General features: G+C 44.1%; 1 protein-coding gene across 3 annotated transcripts in view; it reads right to left on the bottom strand.

Annotated features, from left to right (window-relative positions):
* Positions 1–19622, bottom strand: part of CDH2 (cadherin 2) — a 214774-nt gene that overhangs the window by 183282 nt on the left and 11870 nt on the right. For 2 of the 3 annotated variants that reach the window (XM_032602880.1, XM_032602881.1), the window contains exon 2: positions 625–736. The exons of the other annotated variant lie outside the window; for it this stretch is intronic. In XM_032602880.1, coding sequence (XP_032458771.1) covers positions 625–736 — 112 coding nt within the window. The remainder of the gene's footprint in view (positions 1–624; positions 737–19622) is intronic. 3 annotated transcript variants of the gene reach the window in all.

Below are 19622 nucleotides of genomic sequence, written 5' to 3'. Positions count from 1 at the left end.
ATAACTACGATGACCTTGATCCATATTTAGATAGGAGATGAGTCTATATTGGAAATTCACATATATTACAACTAAAGCAGCTATCTAGTAATTTCTATAAACAATGGCATAATAAAAATATGGATTTCATGCTCCTGTCTTGAGACTTTCTTTACCTGCTAAATCTGTTCATTATAATTTTGCTAAATATTAAAGTTTGACATGTCTCAGCAGAGATAACATTATAGCCATTTCTTTGATTCAAAATGCTAAGCAGATGATAGCTGTAAATAATTTTTAAAAGCAGCAGAATCAGATATTTGGTAAATATGATTTTTCAACATAAGTAAAATATAGGCTGAAAATTGTAAAAATTAATTGTGTGATGGTTTCCACCGTAAATGGAAAATGAAAGCTCTCTGATGTTTCCAAGAGATCGGGAGCCTTCCAGTTATGTACCTAAGAGATTCGGGAGCTCTTCTGTAATCCTAAAATAAAGTCCCTACAGTTTCACTATAGGGACAGTGAAAAATTCAGACTTATTGTACAGTAGAGATCATTGAGAGACTTTTTTTAACTGCAGCGTGGAACGGTGTTTCAAGAGCACAGACGCTGTGTGTACAAACGTATCTTTTGAGATCCTACCATTGAGAAGAGGCTGTCCTTCGAGCACATCCTGGGACAGGACTGCACTGTAAACATCTTCAGGAAATCCAGTCTTGCATAATGCGGTCTCACCAGACGCCTCCACAGACGCCTGCAACACGAGCAAAAGAATGTGTGCGGTGATTGCCACCTCCTTCAACCGAGCAACATCCCACTTGGCATAAAGCCTTGCTTTTCCCAGTATTTTGTACAAATAACCCCTTTGTTGTCAGGGTGGTTGCCATGAGAGTGTAGAGGTCAAAGGGTTAATCTTTTTGATAACTAGGGTAGAAGAAACAAATCCCACTTGTCCAGTAAAATCTAAATAATGCACATTCCAGGTTCTTCTAAGGACTGAACATTTCCATTAAAATGGTCATTGTGAATGAAAAACTCTCAAGTGAAGCAGGAGGTGGGGGGACAGCCCGAGAGTTCGGAGGCTCCACAAATCACCATCACTAACTTAACTTCGCAAGAAACATGTATACGTTTGAGTATATTGATTTTTATATTCTCGTCTAATTCTCTATGAAGTTTGTTTCAATATGCCCTTGAATTAAAGAGCAAAATTGCAATATACTTACTGCAGGATATAGAGTGTCTTATACCAAGTAAAACCAGCCAATCGGAAGTATATATTTCTCTAGACTCACAGACACAGATAGAAAACAAACCTATGGTTACCAAAGGGGAAAGGCAGGGGAAGGATAAATTAGGAGTTTGGGATTAACAGATACACACTATTATATATAAAATAGATAAAAAACAAGGACCTACTGTATGGCACAGGGAACTATATTCAATATCTTCTAATAACCTATAAGGGAAAAGAATCTGAAAAAGAATATATATATATGTATATATATATATATATATACATATATATATATAACTGATCACTTTGCTATACACCTGAAACTAACACAACATTGTAAGTCAACTATACTTCAATTAAAAAAAAAAGTGTGTATCTTTCTCTAATTTGATCAAGGGCAAGAACACATTAAAAATGTAAATAAAAATTAATATAATTATGTTTCCTTTTTATACTTAAAAATGAGAAGGTCACTATCTCTTGCCGTGTTCTTCTGTCTCATCACATACACAGCTAACTACCCAGTGGGCTGAAATCTCCATCATGCCAAGTGCTATCCACCTGCTGCCACCGTCCCCACCCCAAGTTAATTTCCCTACTTCCTACTGACATCATCACAGGATGATTAAGCCTCAGTAGAACTCATGCAGCATTTACGTTAATTATAAAAATCTTTACCCGGCCCTGATGGGGATCCAAATACAGGAGGAAGAGAGTGGACAGAAGCTGCCTGAAGGAGGGATTTCAAAAGCTCCAGGACCAGCCTTAGGAGAAGTCTGCACTGGGGAGGAGAACAAGAAATTGGGACGAAGGAGAAAGGGAGGCCCCAGAAATAGGGAGACCTCAAAACATTTGTCTGCACAGCTTCACAACTGAAGGACTTCCTGGATGATGCATGGGAAGTACTGCAAATACTGAAGTTGCAAGGATCCAGACGAATCTAGTATATAAGGATTCTTTTCAGATCCGAGAAAATCAAGAGAAAAGGACATTTGGACTTTGTTAAATCTCACACAGTATCTAATCTCAAAACTGTATTTGGAGCAACAGTGAGATATTAGGTCAGACCCATCAAACTGGCAAACAATATTAAGTCTGTTAAGGGCAAGAAAAGATTGTCTCGAGTCAAGGATACAGAGCAATCAACCCCCTTACACAGGTATCACCTTAGAGTGCAATTCGGAAACTCCCAGTAAAGGTAAAAGTAGACATATCCTACATGGCAGGTATATTCCCTGGGAAACTCTCCCATGGGCGCCCCAGTCAACGTGTGCAGCAATGTTCACTGCAGCATGGTTGTAACTGCAGGACCTAGAAACTACCTAAATGCCCATCAATAGGAGAAATGGACCAATAAATTTTCACTTAGTCAAAAAAAAAAAAAAAAAGCATTAAAGTGGAAGAATTGGAGCTACATCTATCCACGAGGTTCCATCTCAAAACAAATACTCAGTTTCTTTAACTTTCATGTAAGGTTGAAAGAGAAATTTAATTATAAATCAACCTAGAAACGACTATTATCTTTAGTAAGTTCAGAAGTCTATTCATACGACATTCCACATTCACACTGGCAACAAGGTGCACTGCAGTCTAAATCGTGCAAACAAAACCCCAAAATCCAAAGCATGATTGGTGACTGTTTTTATATATAAGGTATGAATTCAAAGGCTAATGTACAACATACATATGTAGTAAGAATATAAAAATATACAAAGTAGCGATAAGCACCAAATTTAGGAGAGTCGCTACCCCAGGGGAAGGTGAGTCAGGAAAAGCATCAGGAAGAATCCTATAGGCAGCTTTGATTTTATTTGTCATAATTCATTTCTTTCTAAAAGAATCTAAAGCAAACAGGGTAAAACGTGAAGGTGTGCACAGACATGCGGGTGCAAAGTATATCATTCCCTGTATACCCTGCCTGCTCTACGTATTTCAAAGTGAGAAAGAGAAAATCGCTAGGACTCTCTGACAAGTTAGAACTTGGGCCTCCAACAGCCATCGAGTTTGGGACACAGGGTGATATTTTGCTACTTGCCAGCTGCAACCATCCAGGCATTTATACTGGCCCTGGCACAGAGCAAGCGCTTCTAGTTAACTTTTAGCTAACTAAAACAAACAAAGGGAAGTCCCAAGTTCGCCATATAAGTTGGACCAATGTGTTCTAAATCTGTGTCCCAGTGACAGGTTAGGGGTTAAGGGGCCTTTTTACCTCCAGCCTTCCAGCTACAGAGGGGAGCCATGGTGGGGATCCAACCCCAAGAGGTAGATGGGAACAAAGCTCGGAGGGGGCAGCAGGCCAGAGACAAACAAGGGTCACATTCCATCCTGTGGGTGGTAGGGTTAGGGCAGTGTGTGGTTTTCTAGGTGAACTCTCAGAGGGCAATGAAATCTACAGACTAGAGGAAAACTGTCATCTCTTCTTTTTTTTTTTTTTTTTTTGCGGTACGCGGGCCTCTCACTGCTGTGGCCTCTCCCGTTGCGGAGCACAGGCTCCGGACGCGCAGGCTCAGCGGCCATGGCTCACGGGCCCAGCCGCTCCGCGGCATGTGGGATCTTCCCGGACCGGGGCACGAACCCGTGTCCCCTGCATCGGCAGGCGGACTCTCAACCACTGCGCCACCAGGGAAGCCCCTATAATGTGTTTTCTTAAAAACAGGCTCCATATAATTAGGCAAGTATGTATTTCTCCCTATTAATTTATTATTAATTTCCCCTCTTAATATTCAGTCCAGGAATAACAAAATTAACATGTTCCTGAAGCAGACAGGAAGCACTGAAATGAATACAATCACCAAACAGGTCTTTTGTAGATGCGTGGATATCTCATCTAATGCTCACAGCAACCTTACAAAACAGGGGCTGGGACCAAGTCCGGGATCATGCGAGGCCCCGGAGCTGGTGACACAACCCATCCAGGGAAGCCAGCTCCAACTCATGAAGCCTCTAGTGCCAACAGCTTTTTGGACATTGAAAGTTTTGTAGTCTCACCCATAATGCTTCAACGTTCTCCAACATTCATTCTCAACCCGGGGTGGTACTGCCCCCTCGGGACATCTGGCAACATCTGGACACATTTGTCATTGAAACTGGAAGAGGTGATGCCACTGGCTTTTAGTAGATAGAGGCCAGGGATGCTGCCAACCATTACACAATGCCCAGGACAGCCCCTACCACAGAGAATTATCCAGCCCCAGATGTCAATAGGGCCAATGTTGTGACACCCTGCTCCACAGTGACACAGAAAACCAGTGACCACTACCCTTAACACCCCCAGAAGTGCAGAGGTCACTATCCCAACAGCCCACGAAACTCTTACTGGAACGTTCTCCTTTTCCGAAAGCCCAAAGCCAGCTCCTGTGGCTTCCCCCCGAACACTAACTCATCACTGCGGAGACCAGGGGGAGGGCTCCAGAAGTTCAAAGAGAGGAAACCTCCTCTCAAAAAGTTCCGTGTACAAGGAGGGGGCAGTGAATCGCATGCATTTTCCTAACTTGAATAATGTACTCGGCTCTGCTGCCGAAGTGCAAAAGTGGGCAATCAGTAGATGAATAAACATGGCTCTGGTCGTTCAAATAAAACTTCATTCATGGACATCAAAATTGAAATTTCATATAGTTTTCAAGGGTCAAAAGTTATTATTATTATTACGATTTTTTGAAAAGCTTTTAAAAATGTGAAAAAGATTCTTGGCCATACAAACTCAGGCAGCAGGACTGAAGTTTGTGGATCCCTGGAATAGGAAGCTAAATTTTATAAAACACCGCCATCTCGCTTAATTCTCACAATAGCCCCCGAGGGGACTGTTAATTATCCAAATTTTACAAATAAGCAAACAGATTCTCCCTCAGAGGTGAATACCCAAGACCTCACCTCCAGGAAGAGGAAAAGGCAAGATTCTAATCCTCTAGTCTTGCCGAGTAGGACAAATAGTTACAATTCTTTGCAGAAACATGTATTAAGTGTCCACTTGCCAGGAGAAACAGAAGGAAACACAGCCCTGCACTTAGGAAGTTCAAGGCTTCAAGTGAGAGCAAAATAGAGATAATTGCAATAGAAAGTGGCAGTGAGAGGTAGAGGGATGCAGAGGGCATGGGGAGAGCCCAGGGCAGGGATCTGGGGGCCTCCCAAGCTGAGCCCAGGAGGAGTCAGGCAGTGGGGGGGGGGGGGGGCGGGGCAGGGAAGCCATCCCAGGCAGTCACTGCTTGAGCCAGAACAAGGCAGCAAGAAACAGCACACTGCCTGGGGAATTACAATGAGTTCAGTGTCACGGGAGTCCAAGAAGCAAGGCAGGGAGTCAAAAGTTGAGGCTGGAGAGTTAGACAGTGTTAGATCATAGATGGCTGGGGGCTTGGGGTTATCCTGTTGGCTGTGGGGAGCCAGGCACACATTTTCAGCACAGGCACATTGTGTTTGATAGAGAATTCTCTGATGCGTCGTGGGAAATGTGTGTGTTTTGTTGGGGGGCAACAAGTGACAGGTTGGCGACAAGTTAGGGCACAGACTTGAATCAGGCAGGGGCTGCAGGAATGAGAAAGGGGCGATTGTATCAATACGTAGACAGTTAAAATTGATTCCTCGGCAGGGACTCGAGTGGGAGGGAGGGGAGGGAGGGAGGAAGGAGGTTCTGCCTTCCTCCTCCGTGTTTCCGGCTGAGTGACCGTGGACATGAGTGGCACAAGCTAAGAAAGATAATCGCAAAATTATAACGTCCGGAACAAAGTGCTAAAGCAGCAAAATGGGATGATAAGTCTGCCTGTAGAAATCAAAGAGGACTCCACGGCTGCAGTGACATTTAGGCTCTGCCTTTAAAGAGGATTAAAATTTTGCCAGGAGAAAGAGGAGGAAGTGGAAAAGGGCATCCCAGGCAAAAGGTAGAGCAGAGACAAAGGCCTTGTTGATTTATATTGAGCGCGCAGTCAACCCAAACAACCCAGGTCTTTTTTACCAGGCAACTGTTAAGTAGTGGCTTCCGGTATCTTTGCTCTGACTTGGGGCCCTGAGGGGCAACAATTACATTTAACCCTCCAAGACTTGATCTCGATAAATTAATACTCCCATCCAGATTTAGTCATTCCTCCCGGCTGTCTGAATCACCCCAATGTCTTCATAATGATGCTACTCAGATGTTAAAGACAGGGCATGACACATGCCCAGACATGGCCCTTCCCACTGACCCAGAGCCATAAACCAGGCTCTTAAGAGGGGACAGCCCAGACTTTCAACACGCCAGACTGCCTGAGTTTGAATCCTGCCCATCACTTACTATCTGTGAGACCTCAGAAGTCCCAGTTCCCCCATGTGTACAATATGTATATTGAGACAGCACCCACGCACAGGGCGGGTGTGAGGATTAAACGAGATCACATGTGTAAAGCACTTAGAATAGTGTCTGGCACGTGGTTATTCAGTGTATTAGCCCTGAGTAATATCAGTATTGATACTATGATGACAACACGATTCTACCTCGTACATCTGTCCTAAAGCCCAGTCATTCCCAACTTACTCAGATAGCAAGTAATCTGGGACATTCACCAAAAATTCTGATTCCTGGGTCCCAACCCAAGACTCACTAACACAGAATCTTAAGAGCTGTGGTGGATAAATCAGTATGTTTAACAAGTGCCCGTGCAGCACTGGGCAGCCACACATCCAACCCAATACCTCCATCTCCCCAAACCTTTCTGAACTCCAGATATGGGCATGCCTGCCTTTCCGCCCTAGTCTCCAAGTTGAATAACTTTGCAACAAAAGGGAATAAAGAAACAATTATTTTTTTCTGTTCTGAACAAGTCCATGCTGTTTCCTAGTTACTGTGTACATCTGAAAATGAAAATTGCAAGCCAGCCTTTCCTCATTACTGGCTGCAGAATTCTGCCCCAGGTCAGCATGGGGCCCTCTATTCTTTTGTTTGAACACCACATTTTCTGGATTTGGCTTTTTTTTTTTTATGGTACGCGGGCCTCTCACTGTTGTGGCCTCTCCCGTTGCGGAGCACAGGCTCTGGACGCGCAGGCTCAGCGGCCACGGCTCACGGACCCAGCCGCCCCGTGGCATGTGGGAACCTCCCGGACCAGGGCACGAACCCGTGTCCCCTGCATCGGCAGGCGGACTCTCAACCACTGTGCCACCAGGGAAGCCCTGGCTTTTCTTTTAATTGGGACATTAATCCATCTCCAGTCCATTAGCAATTCCCCTGTTCTCCACAATTCTTCCAAGATGAAAGCAGTGGGCACGTCCTCCTGGCCCACCAGGATGGAATTCACACCGAGCAGAGGATCCCAACTCATTTAGTGCTGCTCTGTGTGCTCTACAATCAGCTCACCTATCCTGAGTTTCCATTTCCTCTTACAGGTAGTTGCTCTACTCTTCCCAGGCGGAAGATCGACCTCCTTGTCTAAAAAGGACAGAAGCATAACGGGAGCGGAGAAGTTCTGCGGGCCTGTTAGGATCGGTCTATCTGTTCTGGTTCTGAACCCACAGTGACAACGCTTTTTATTCTCGTTATGATTTTCCCATAGTCTCAGTACCACGAGCTTTCAAGCTGAGTCCACTACTCTTTGAGGTTCCTATTACCGTGATTCTTTTTTATAGTCTTCCTTGGTCACTGGCTCTGTTTTCGAATTTCCTCCAAGTCACTCCTGAATCCAAGCTCTTAAAATATTCCACCGAAGCCAGAGCGGACCTTTCCATGCCCCTATTCTTCCTGATCAAGATCATTCATGGTGACTGGCTCAACGTTTCACATCTGAAAGCAGCCCAAACCTAATGGAACCTTCCTCTTTTTCTGGCTCTGAAGACAGCCTACCTAAAACCGAGGCTCTGCTGATTATCATAAACTCTTTAAGTTTAATCAACTGAATGTTTGGGTTTCCCCCACCTCACACATCGATCTCTTGCTTTTTTCCCTTTCAGATGGTCAGAATCTACTAACAATTAAAGTACTGAGAAGGTAGATGATCAAATGCAGTCCACAAAGCTGGAAAACTCTTTTTGCTTTATATGTCTGTTCCCCTTATTCTTTATGGAAATAAAGGCAGGAATGTGCGTAGTAGTTAAGACCTGGGCCTCCAAGCAAACCTGCTTAGGTTTAAATCCTGGCTCCCCTCTGGCTACCTATGTGACCTTGACAAGCTTTATAAATTCATCTGTGCCTCCACCTTTTCCATAATAATAATAATATGGAGAAGAAGAAGAGGGGGGGAGGAGAAGAAGAAGAAGAGAAGTACTGGTCTCCTAGGATTGCTTTGAAGCATAGCAACAACACCTGATTCACCATAAGACAAGGGTTAGCTATTGTCATGATACTGTTGGGGGTTTTTTTGTGAAGACTTTTATCTCTTCGCTACATAAATACCTGAGAAATATTTTTAAAGAATTTTATGAAGTAGGAATACTGAAAAGAAACCAAGGTGATGCACTGTTGGCGGGTATGTAAATAGATACAGCCACTATGGAGAACAGTATGGAGGTTCCTTAAAAAACTAAAAACAGAATTACCATATGACCCAGCAAGCCCACTACTGGGCATATACCCAGAGAAAACCATAATTCAAAAAGACATGCACCCCCAATGTTCACTGCAACACTATTTACAATAGTCAGGTCATGGAAGCAACCTAAATGCCCATCGACAGATGAATGGATAAAGATGTGGTATACATATACAATGGAATATTACTCAGCCATGAAAAGGAACGAAATTGGGTCAGTTTTAGAGACGTGGATGGATCTAGAGACTGTCATACAGAGTGAAATAAGTCAGAAAGAGAAAAACAAATATCATATGTTAACACATATATGTGGAATCTAGAAAAATGGTACAGATGAACTGGTTTGCAGGGCAGAAATAGAGACACAGATGTAGGGAACAAACATATGGACACCAAGGGTGGGAAGTGGTGGGGGGCGGGGTGCTGGTGTGATGAATTGGGAGATTGGGATTGACATGTATACAGTGATACATATAAAAAATTAAAAAAAAAGAAACCAAGGTGACAAAGAATAAAACTTCATTCACAAACATGTACAAAAGAAAACAAGTGAAATTCCTTTTATAACAGGTGATGTGTGGGTGTGGGTGGGTAGCGGTGGGGGGGGGACAGCTCTGATGATGCTTTTATTATGCCTGTATGTCTTCCAAACAATATAAGCAAATATAAGCAATTAGTGAAGACACTTTTAAAGCAGTTAGTGGGGTACATGGTAATAGAATAATGGAACCCTTCAAGACCAATTCTGCATGACTAATTTTTTTTAAATCCAATTTATCACCATACATTTGCCAGATTCTCTACATTTCACAGGATTCCATCCATGACGTGGGAGGCTATGTTAATAAGATTATTCAAGAGCTAGTGCCACTCTTTAAAGATCTTTCTCTGCATAAGTCATGCCACTGATGACACTCTGAATTTCATATCCCTGGAAATATGCTTGAAACGTGCAGAAGTTTAACCCTGGACTTTGATATTTTTGTTTTGTCATGTACTGTCCTGGAGGGAGAGCACAGCGTTTTGAACAGGTTAACCCTTTCTTGCCTTCATAATACAACCTAGACCACCTTACGTGCAGGGGTCACACTGCCCCCTGTGACCCACCTCGTGTCCATCTTTATTTCAATTCTGTTATTAGTACAGGTCCTTGAATATATCTGGTATCAGTACTTTTATTTTTTTCTGATTTTCATTTCTTTTAATCAAGTAAGGACAAAGAGAGTCAAACAGCGGTGTTGATGCTGGTCCAGGAACCTGACAACCGTGCTGTCCTTGAACTCTGAGCTGGAAGACAGCACTGCAGTACAAACGCTTGACAGACAAAAATCAGAGTGCCTCATCGGAGATGCAGTTTAGAGTGTGGACTTCTCAGGAGTTGAACCTATCAGACCTTAGGACCATATACAAACATGTAGCAAGTCAAGTCCACAGAGGTCTGTGCAGTCGCTGATCTCTTCAGCCCCTGTGAGGGGAGGCTTCCTAGGCATCAAGACTTTGTGGAGTGGAGTCTCAAAAGATAGACAGGAGTTTACAATAAGCATCTGGATGTTTAACTTCAGGGGTAGCAACACTACACCTACAGACTGACTTGGCTTATAGAAGTATAACACAATCCTGAGACAGTGGCTCAGGCAGTTAGGCAATTAAACTGCCACTGAAAGTTCCAGAAGTGCCTACAGCAATTCCAGTAGACGTGGCCAATCCTGGCTTTGATTGATTTTGCCCCATCAACTCATTACACTCAGCAGAGACTGCAACATGCTTTTACACAAGGTTCAAAATGTCATCAAGTAGTAGAGTACATAGCATCAGACTGTGGCTATAATCAACTTGGAAATTAACTAAATACACTGAATGTTGGTGATTGCTAATATTTATCGAGTGCCTAGGAATGGTGCTACAATGCTTTCCATGCGTATATCTCAACAATCTTCACAACAACCCTACAAGGTAGGTACTATTACTACTGCTGTTTCACAGGCAAGGAAGCAAACTGAAGGGAAATCGCCATGAGTCATTTAGCTAATCAATTTAGGGATGATATTCAAACCTACACCAAAAGGCTTTGGGGACCACTGTTAGCCACTGCCCCATCTCATACACACGCACATGCACATACACACACAAACAAAACCATCAGGAAGCAACCTCAGACCCTGGCTAAGGGCTGGAAATTGTCCTGTAAGAATTAAGACCAAGTGACAAATCTACCTGCTGCCATTGTGAATTTTTTCCTAAAATATGATTCTCAAATATGATTGTGATATACGTTAACAGAATAATTACAATGTTTCTGTTCACCATGTGAAAAAAACGGAGAGAAAACATCAGGTCAAACTTTTAGAAACATCTTGTTTTTTAAGTCACCCCACTCCCCGCCCTACCCGGCCTCCACCATAACCAAGCCCAAATTCTTCTAAAAGCACACATGGAAAATTATCAGTAAATACCCACCATGGTGAGCATATTCATTTTCTGTAGGTGATATATCGATGAGGGCATAATTACAGTCTGTGATAGACTCTTTGTACGCTTTCTGTACCCCACACTCCTTGGTCTTCATGTACAATTACGTCTGTTTCATAAAACCTGGAACATGACTTCACTTTTTAAAAATGGTTACCAATGCTTCTAGTGCCTGTAACTCTGATTTAATTTGAATAGCTGGCCATGGTGATGATTTATCTCATTCTGAGTCCTTGATGAGATAATTATCAAGACAATTATACAATTATTCTTGTGAGAAAATCACATTCCCAGCACAGTCTCCAGAAATGTGCTGCCATGAAGAGGGCTCTGTCAATAACGTCAGAGTTCCAAGCCTTTCCTGAACCTGCTCCCAAAGTAGCACCCTGCCCGGCAGTGTTCTAGGTTAAGCCATGAAGAAGCCAGCGCACCAGCCCTGCATGCTAACCCACAGGTTACAGGACTAACGTCACCAGTTCCAGGTTCAACTCGGGGGGACTGAAGACTAGCATTTCTTCCACCTATGGTTATCTTGAGTAGTTTAAGTCTGGCATTTGGACAACTGCACTGTATAACCTGTAGAGGGGGAGTGCATCTTCCCTTCTCGAAGCTTCTTTCCGTGTGGAAGGAACTCTGCTTTTCTAATACTCTCATCTGTTTCCACTCCACCTGTCAGTCAGACTGAACAGCAGTTCTCGAAGTGTGGTCTCGGGATCCCTATGGGTCCCCAAGATCCTTCCAGGGGAACTGAAAAGGCAAAACTACTTCCATAATACAACAATATTCTTATCCTTTCCACTCGCATTCTCTCACGAGTGTCAAGTGGAGTTTTCCAAAGGGTGAGTGATGTGTCATACCTTCACAGAGTAAACGCAGAAGCAGATACAGGAAACCCACTGTCTTCTACTAAGTCAGACATGGAGATGTGCAGAAATACAAAAGCACAATGCTACTCTTCCTACTAATTTCGTTGTTCTGCTTTGGAAAATATAGTTATTTTTCATAAAAATTGGTATTTGTGTTACATAATGGGTTTAATACTTTTAAATGAATTAAATCAATACCATACAATTTCCTCAGTTTAATTTCTAATATGCTAAACAACGGTAGATATTACCCACATTATAGAAGCTCATTAGGGCACTTAATGATTTTTAAGAGTGTAAAAGGGCCCTGAGACCAAGAAATGTGTGAACTGCTACTCTAGAGAGAAGAGGGATGAACTGAACTTATCTGAAGGCTGAATTCGAAATAACATCTCGGCACCTGGTGCCCGGCTCTGCCCCCTACTCCTCCCACCTGGGAGTCACAGGCCCACAGAGAACAAGCGTGGTGATCTCATTTTCCACGCTGCGAGCTCACGGATCCCCTGCAGCACTTGTAGGTGGGGGGCAGCACCACCTGCAACTGAGTGCGCTTGTCTATGGAATTCTGGGGTTCCATATTGGCAACAGACAAGCCCATGGATAAAGGCCATGCCTTCCAGCCCAGATCTCACCAGAACCATGGTGAGATTTTCCTTTCCTAACTGTTGACTCTTATGGCTTCTATTTCACTCTGTTCAGAACCTGGTTCAGGGAGGAGAGGTCCCATTTATTGGGCCCCTTCAAAGACTTAGGCATTTGGTGTACTCTCTGGAGACTTTGAGAAATAATAAAAAAAGGAATCCAATGCTGGGGAAGAAAACAGTCCCGGAGGTACTGGGGCTCTGAGCAGGGGAGAAAGGGTGCTTTCCTAGGGCCCTGCCTGTTTTTCAATTTGGTGGTTTGTAGTCTTGATTGTGCAGTGTGGTGGGTTTTTATAGTTGGGCAGGTAGCTTTCAACATCAACAGGCTTTAGTTCCTAAACCACAGGGTATTGATCTTGATGTGTGACCACAACTTACGGTGGTTATTCTCTAGGAAAGTGCTTGTTTACAGAGGTAGGCCCCAGAGCAAAGACGGTGGACTTCAGGGAAGGCCATGGACCAAGGAGACAGGCCACACGGTGACCACAGCCAAATGGCAAACGCCTTTGGGTGAGGGCCGTAGCAGCATGGCCTTGGTAAAGGTCTGAGGCAGCTCAGGACTCCTGGGGGTGCCCGTGAATGAGCAGACAGCTAAGGCACAGAAAAAGGGGATTATTTCAACATCTCCTGCCTAAAGACTAGTGAGCAGAACAATATTTGCTATTTTTAAATGGCAGTGAACTCAAGAGCCTTGTGGAGGTTCTCACTTCAAATTATGAATGACAGGTCTAGGAGGGCGGCACTGGATTGTCTGCCTCTAATTCTGCTCTGCATTCGGAGGCCAAAGAAGGCACATCTTGGCTTCTTGTAACCTGACCACAGGCTCAAGGGCCAGCCTCCACCAAGCAGTCTGGACTGATCTTTATAAACTAAGGAGAAATCTTCCCCTGCAGATGGCCTTTTTTGGCCAAAGCAATCCCACAGCAAGTGGTGAGAGACAGAAAACACCTGCTCCCAAGACAGTGCATCCCCCAGTCATCTACCCAACAGAGCCCACGCTGGGGACAGTGGCGGGCTGACAGCCTCAAGGGGCTCACAGGGGAAGGCCAGGTAGAAGGTTTGAATGTGCTGGTTGCAAATCAAAATTCATCTGGGAGAGGCTCCCTGTGGGAGGTTAAATTTAGCATTCTGTATTTATCCAGGGGGAGGGGACCCACCCGTGCCTTCTGGGTTTTCTTTCAGGAAACTGGCATTTGAGATACTGCCAACTATGTGCAAGGTTCAGAAATGCCCCCGGTGGCGATCCCCATCTTTTCGGAGGTGCCCTTCCTTCTCGTCCAGCATATTCTGTCTCTGTAAGCCTCCATTTCCCCTTTGACCTCTGTGTTTAGTTCAAAGGTCACGACTTACAGACAAGAGGCTTAGCCCCATTAGCATTGGGGAAAGACTCAACCAGGGAAGGTTCTTGCCACCCATGGTGAGTCCTTCCCTCAGATGTCACCCGCTTCCTATCATGGTCTTTGGGACATTTAAGAACAGGCTCTGGGGTCATAATGTCGCCTAGAAAAACTCTCCTAGGATCAGGATCGGTTTGCTTTCCAACTTTGCAGGCTGCACAGCTACAGGCATACGCAGCTTTACTGCACTCTGCAGGTACTGATTTTCTTTTTTACAAACGGAAGGTTTGTGGCAACTGTGCATTGTCAGATGACGGTTAGCATTTTTTAGCAATAAAGTCTTTTTTTTTTGCAGTACGCGGGCCTCTCACTGTTGTAGCCTCTCCTGTGGCAGAGCACAGGCTCCGGACGCGCAGGCTCAGCGGCCATGGCTCACGGGCCCAGCCGCTCCGCGGCATGTGGGATCTTCCCGGACTGGGGCACGAACCCGTGTCCCCTGCCTTGGCAGGCGGACTCTCAACCACTGCGCCACCAGGGAAGCCCTGAAGTCTTTTTTTTTTTTTTTTTTTTTTTTTTGCGGTACGCGGGCCTCTCACTGCTGTGGCGGAGCACAGGCTCCGGATGCGCAGGCCCAGCGGCCACGGCTCACGGGCCCAGCCGCGCCGCGCCATGTGGGATCTTCCCGGACTGGGGCACGAACCCGTGTCCCCTGCCTTGGCAGGCGGACTCTCAACCACTGCGCCACCAGGGAAGCCCTGAAGTCTTTTTTTTTTTTTTTTTTTTTTTTTTGCGGTACGCGGGCCTCTCACTGCTGTGGCGGAGCACAGGCTCCGGATGCGCAGGCCCAGCGGCCACGGCTCACGGGCCCAGCCGCGCCGCGCCATGTGGGATCTTCCCGGACCGGGGCACGAACCTGCGTCCCCTGCCTCGGCAGGCGGACTCTCAACCACTGCGCCACCAGGGAAGTCCCTGAAGTCTTTTTTGATGAAGGCACGTACATGGCGTTTGTAGACGTAATGCTATCGCACACTTAAAAGAGCACAGTATAGTGTACACAGAACTTTTATACGCACTAGGAAACCAAAACATTTGTGACTCCATTTACTACGGTATTTGCTTTATCACAATGCCCTGGAATCTAAGACACAGTATCTCCGAGATGTGCCCGTGCTGCTGTGACCGTCTTGCGTGCCACATTAGACTTGAGGACTCTTTATAAAGTAAAGCTATTGATTGTCCAGGACTTCATGAAGTTGGGAGCAAGACTGTCCTGAGAGAGTCCATCTCTCCCTCTGAGGGTGATTGCCACTCTTTGGGATGAGCACACACTTGATGGGTAAGAACATAATAAACTCAATGGTTAATGCAAACTGCGGAAGGCTTAGCGGAACCCTTACTCCCTCCTTCCATATAGAGCTACACGAGCAACGTCCCACCTCCACCCACCCCCCAACCTCTGTCAACCTTTCTGGTCAGTTTGGATGAAACGACTGGGCACACAGAGCCTGGTCCCTTCCTCACCTCTTTTCTGTTGGGAGCCCAGCCTCCTTCCACAGTGCAAATGTTGCTATGTTGTAGATGACCTTAAAACAGCAGGATCCCTAGGTGGGAAGCTGGCTCTCATCCAGCACCATTAAAGATGGGAGGCGGGTGTGGTGGGGGGGAATTAATTCAGTGACCTATATGTTCTACCCTCGTCCTTCTCAGTAATAGAGGTTGTATTGTGGTTCTTTATCTGCTGACTCTTTTGTCTTATTTATCCAGAACTTAGATGGATAAGAAGCACTATTTATTAGGTCTCTTCAAAGACAACAAAATTACCAACAAGGTCTCAACATTACTGAATACTCAGAGGCCAAGGCTGAAGATCAAAAAGAAGCCAGGCCAAATAACATCCTGAGACCGCCAGCAGGGCCACAAGACCACTAGGATGGCTGGACACTGAGGGTCTGAGAGCAGACAACCAAGTCTCTTCAAGTGCTCGGGGACGCCCAAGTCCTGGGAACAGAGAATCCCATGTGCCTCTGCATTGCTGGGTGTCTACAGTTCAGGGCCAAGCCGGCTTGAGGTCAGGAAAAACAGGGCAAGTCACAGCACTGTCAACCAATCAGTTACCTGCATCTCTTAAAATCACCACTAGGGGTTGTTTGGCCAGAGACAGAAATCACCTACTTCCACAGCAGCCTAGCCTAATACTGGCTCAGTGTCAGATTTTCCCATTCATAAGGCCAAAGGTTGCTCCCGGGAATTGAGATCCTTGAAGTCTTCATTCTAGAGTCCAAATTCTCCTCCAGGCTGCAATCCTACAAAATCTTGAATACAAAGACTTATCTTGCTCCCACTGGGTCAGCTCTTGGAGACTTCCAAGGACCTGATTGTTACCGGGGGGAAGAAATACTCAAACCCTGGGAGGTTCCTAGAGGTGTGCCTTTGGGTTAAGCCAGGCTGCATTCAGACTTTTGTAAAATGGATGATGATAATGATGCCGACTTATCTCAGGAGGCTGAGGTGAGGATTACATAAGACAATGCAGGCAGCCTGCTTGGCCTGGAACATAGTAAGCACTCCACAAATAACAGATTTAATCACGAGTGAGCTTTCCAGAAGGCTCACACTCCTTGGAAAGATACTATACAAACCATGACTGAAAACGTTAGGCAAAGAGAATGGGCAACAAATAGCAAGGCCAAGCTACAGACGAGTTACAAACTTCATTCCATGGACTAGGGCTCTGCAGACACCGCAAGGAAGACGAAAGGCCGGAACATATATAAAAACAATCTCCATCGTGTTAGTAACCAAAAGAATACAAATTGAAACCAAAAAGAGATACCATTATGCAGTCTACCAGGTCGTTAAAAATTCTAAAGCTTAACTAGAGTATGTATACTAAGATTATGAAAAAAGAAAAGTATGTACATGGTGCTGGTGGAGCAGCTGGAGAACAACTCTTGCAGTAGCTGGTAAAGAAGAACAGGCACATAACTTGTAACCCAGCAATCCTACTCCTTGGGACATACCCCAGAGCAGACCAGCATTCCATCACTGGGAGCTTGCTGGAGATACTGAATCAGGAGCTCAGGGGATCGGGCCAGGAATCTGTTTAACAAGCTTTAGGTGGTTTTTATATAAGCTAAAATTTGGGAAATGCAGCCCTAGAATATCCCTGGCACTTATGACCAGGTGGCATGTACAGGAATGTCTGCAGCAGCAAAATTCTGAAACCAGACACACAGTCCATCAGCAATAAACTGAGTAAGTAAATTGTACCGTATTTATAGCATGCAGTGCTCTGGAGCAGTGAAAATGCATACATTATAGCTACACGACTCAGTTGAATGAATCTTACGGACATAATACTGAGAAGAAGGAATCACAAAAAATATATTATATCTATATATACACACATTTGTGTATATATACACACATCTACATACATACACACGTATACATGGTACATTTACACATATATGCATGATATATACACATTTATATAAACATCTCTATATATACATTTACACATATATAAAAGGAATATATACATAGATGATAAAACTATAAAGAAAATCAATGAATAATTATCACAAAAATGAAGATAACGGTTACGTCTGGGAGGAAGAAGGGAAATGGGAACAGTACTCTGGAGACTTTCAAGGCACTGGTAATATTCTATTTCTCAAGATGTCTGGTAGTTGTATGGACATATTTTGTAAACTTTAATTACTGTTTAAACTGCATATATGCTTTATATACTCCTCTACATGTACCACATTTTACAATGGAAAAAGCTGTTTTAAAAAGTCTATCCTGCCTTAATTTTTTTACCTACATTCAAATAAATATCAAACCTAGGAACACAGGCTCCGACATCAGGCTGCTGGCATTTGAATCCTAGCTCCATCACTTAACAAAATAACTTTGGGCACCTCAGTTTAACCTATCTGTACTTTGGTGTCCTCATACGTAATTGAGTAAAATTTTTTTGCAAATTAAATGAGTTAATAAATGTAAAGTACTTTGAACAGTGCCTGCACATAGTAATTACTCAAAAATAATGCAATATTATTAAGATAGAATGAAACTAAGTTAAATGTAACATTTCTTGCATCTAATCATCAATAAATCATCAACATCTACAAGAACAATGAATCTACCTTCACTCTGTTTTTGCAGATTCTGTACTGGCATCAACCAGTATGGTAAGACTACCCTTAACCCTCTCCTCTCTGCTGGGTCCTCATGATCATGTTAAAAACATTCAGAGACTAAGTAACCTACTCTAGTTGCAGGCTAGTCTCAAAACAACACACACACACACACACACACACACACACACACACATGCTTGTGTCCATAAAAGAACATTAAAGAATTAAATCACAGAAGCAAAGAGACAGACCTACGAAGACACCAGAATAGCTCCTGTTTGATTACCTGTAATTCCCAAATCAAATTGCTGACAGAATGACACTCCATATATATTCATCCCTTTCCCTAATTGTATCAGCCTAGACAACATCTGTTAGAATTAAAGGAGGAATGTTAAAATATGCGCCCTTCAATTGTGGCTTCCGCATGCCATCTAAGGGGCACTGGCAGCATTCCACGCAGAAGGACAAGTTATCCCCCTGGAACACTGAACACAGAACAGAGCTTCGAACGTACCAAGTACTCAAACTTATTCAAACAATTAAATTACCCCTTGATTATGTTCGTGTAAAACGAGGGTAATGATTATACCCCCAAATCTTCAGTTAAAGATCTTACATCTTGTTTACCATATGAAAGCACTTTTCTAAATGATGTATATACATTAACCCACCTACTCTTCCTAACAACCTTATGACAGATACTACTTATTACTCCCATTTTACAAACAGACATCCTGCGTGATAGAAATGCCACACATGCTGTCCAAGTTCACACAACAGCCAAGTGTCAAAACCAGGGCCCCAAACAGGTCGTCCTGCTCCAGAGCCAACATTCTTAACCATTGTGCACACTGCCTCACTAGGCAATCAGCACAACTGGAGAGAGAAAAAAGGACGTCCAGAAGCCTATGGCAATCTGTACTTAATAGAGGGAGCATTTGTTTAGAAAAACCAGAAGTTTTCTTTGACAAATGACAGCTACCCACATGTTAAGACCTCCTATTTCGGGGCTTCCCCGGTGGCGCAGTGGTTGACAGTCGGCGCCTGCCGATTTAGGGGATACGGATTCGTGCCCCGGTCCGGGAAGATCCCACATGCCGCGGAGCGGCTGGGCCTGTGAGCCATTGGCCGCTGAGCCTGCGCGTCCAGAGCCTGTGCTCCGCAACGGGAGCGGCCACAACAGTGAGAGGCCCGCGTACCGCAAAAAAAAAAAAAAAAAAGACCTCCTATTTCATGCCAGATACAAAAGTAAATTTCAGATAAGCAAAATATCTCAATGTGGAAATATAAAGAGGTAATCCATTTGATACAGCATGATGTTTGAGAAGACTGTGTTTGGAGGTGAACAGTCTAAATTTATATCTTGGCATACCCACCAAGGTAGTATTCCAGAAACACACCATATGTATATATATTTAATTAATTATATATAATTTTATTCCAATATATA

Source organism: Phocoena sinus, chromosome 14, assembly GCF_008692025.1.
Source record: "Phocoena sinus isolate mPhoSin1 chromosome 14, mPhoSin1.pri, whole genome shotgun sequence".
Classification (NCBI taxonomy): Eukaryota; Metazoa; Chordata; class Mammalia; order Artiodactyla; family Phocoenidae; genus Phocoena; species Phocoena sinus.
Note: the sequence above shows the minus strand (reverse complement) of the source record. Positions and strands in the feature narration are given on the sequence as shown.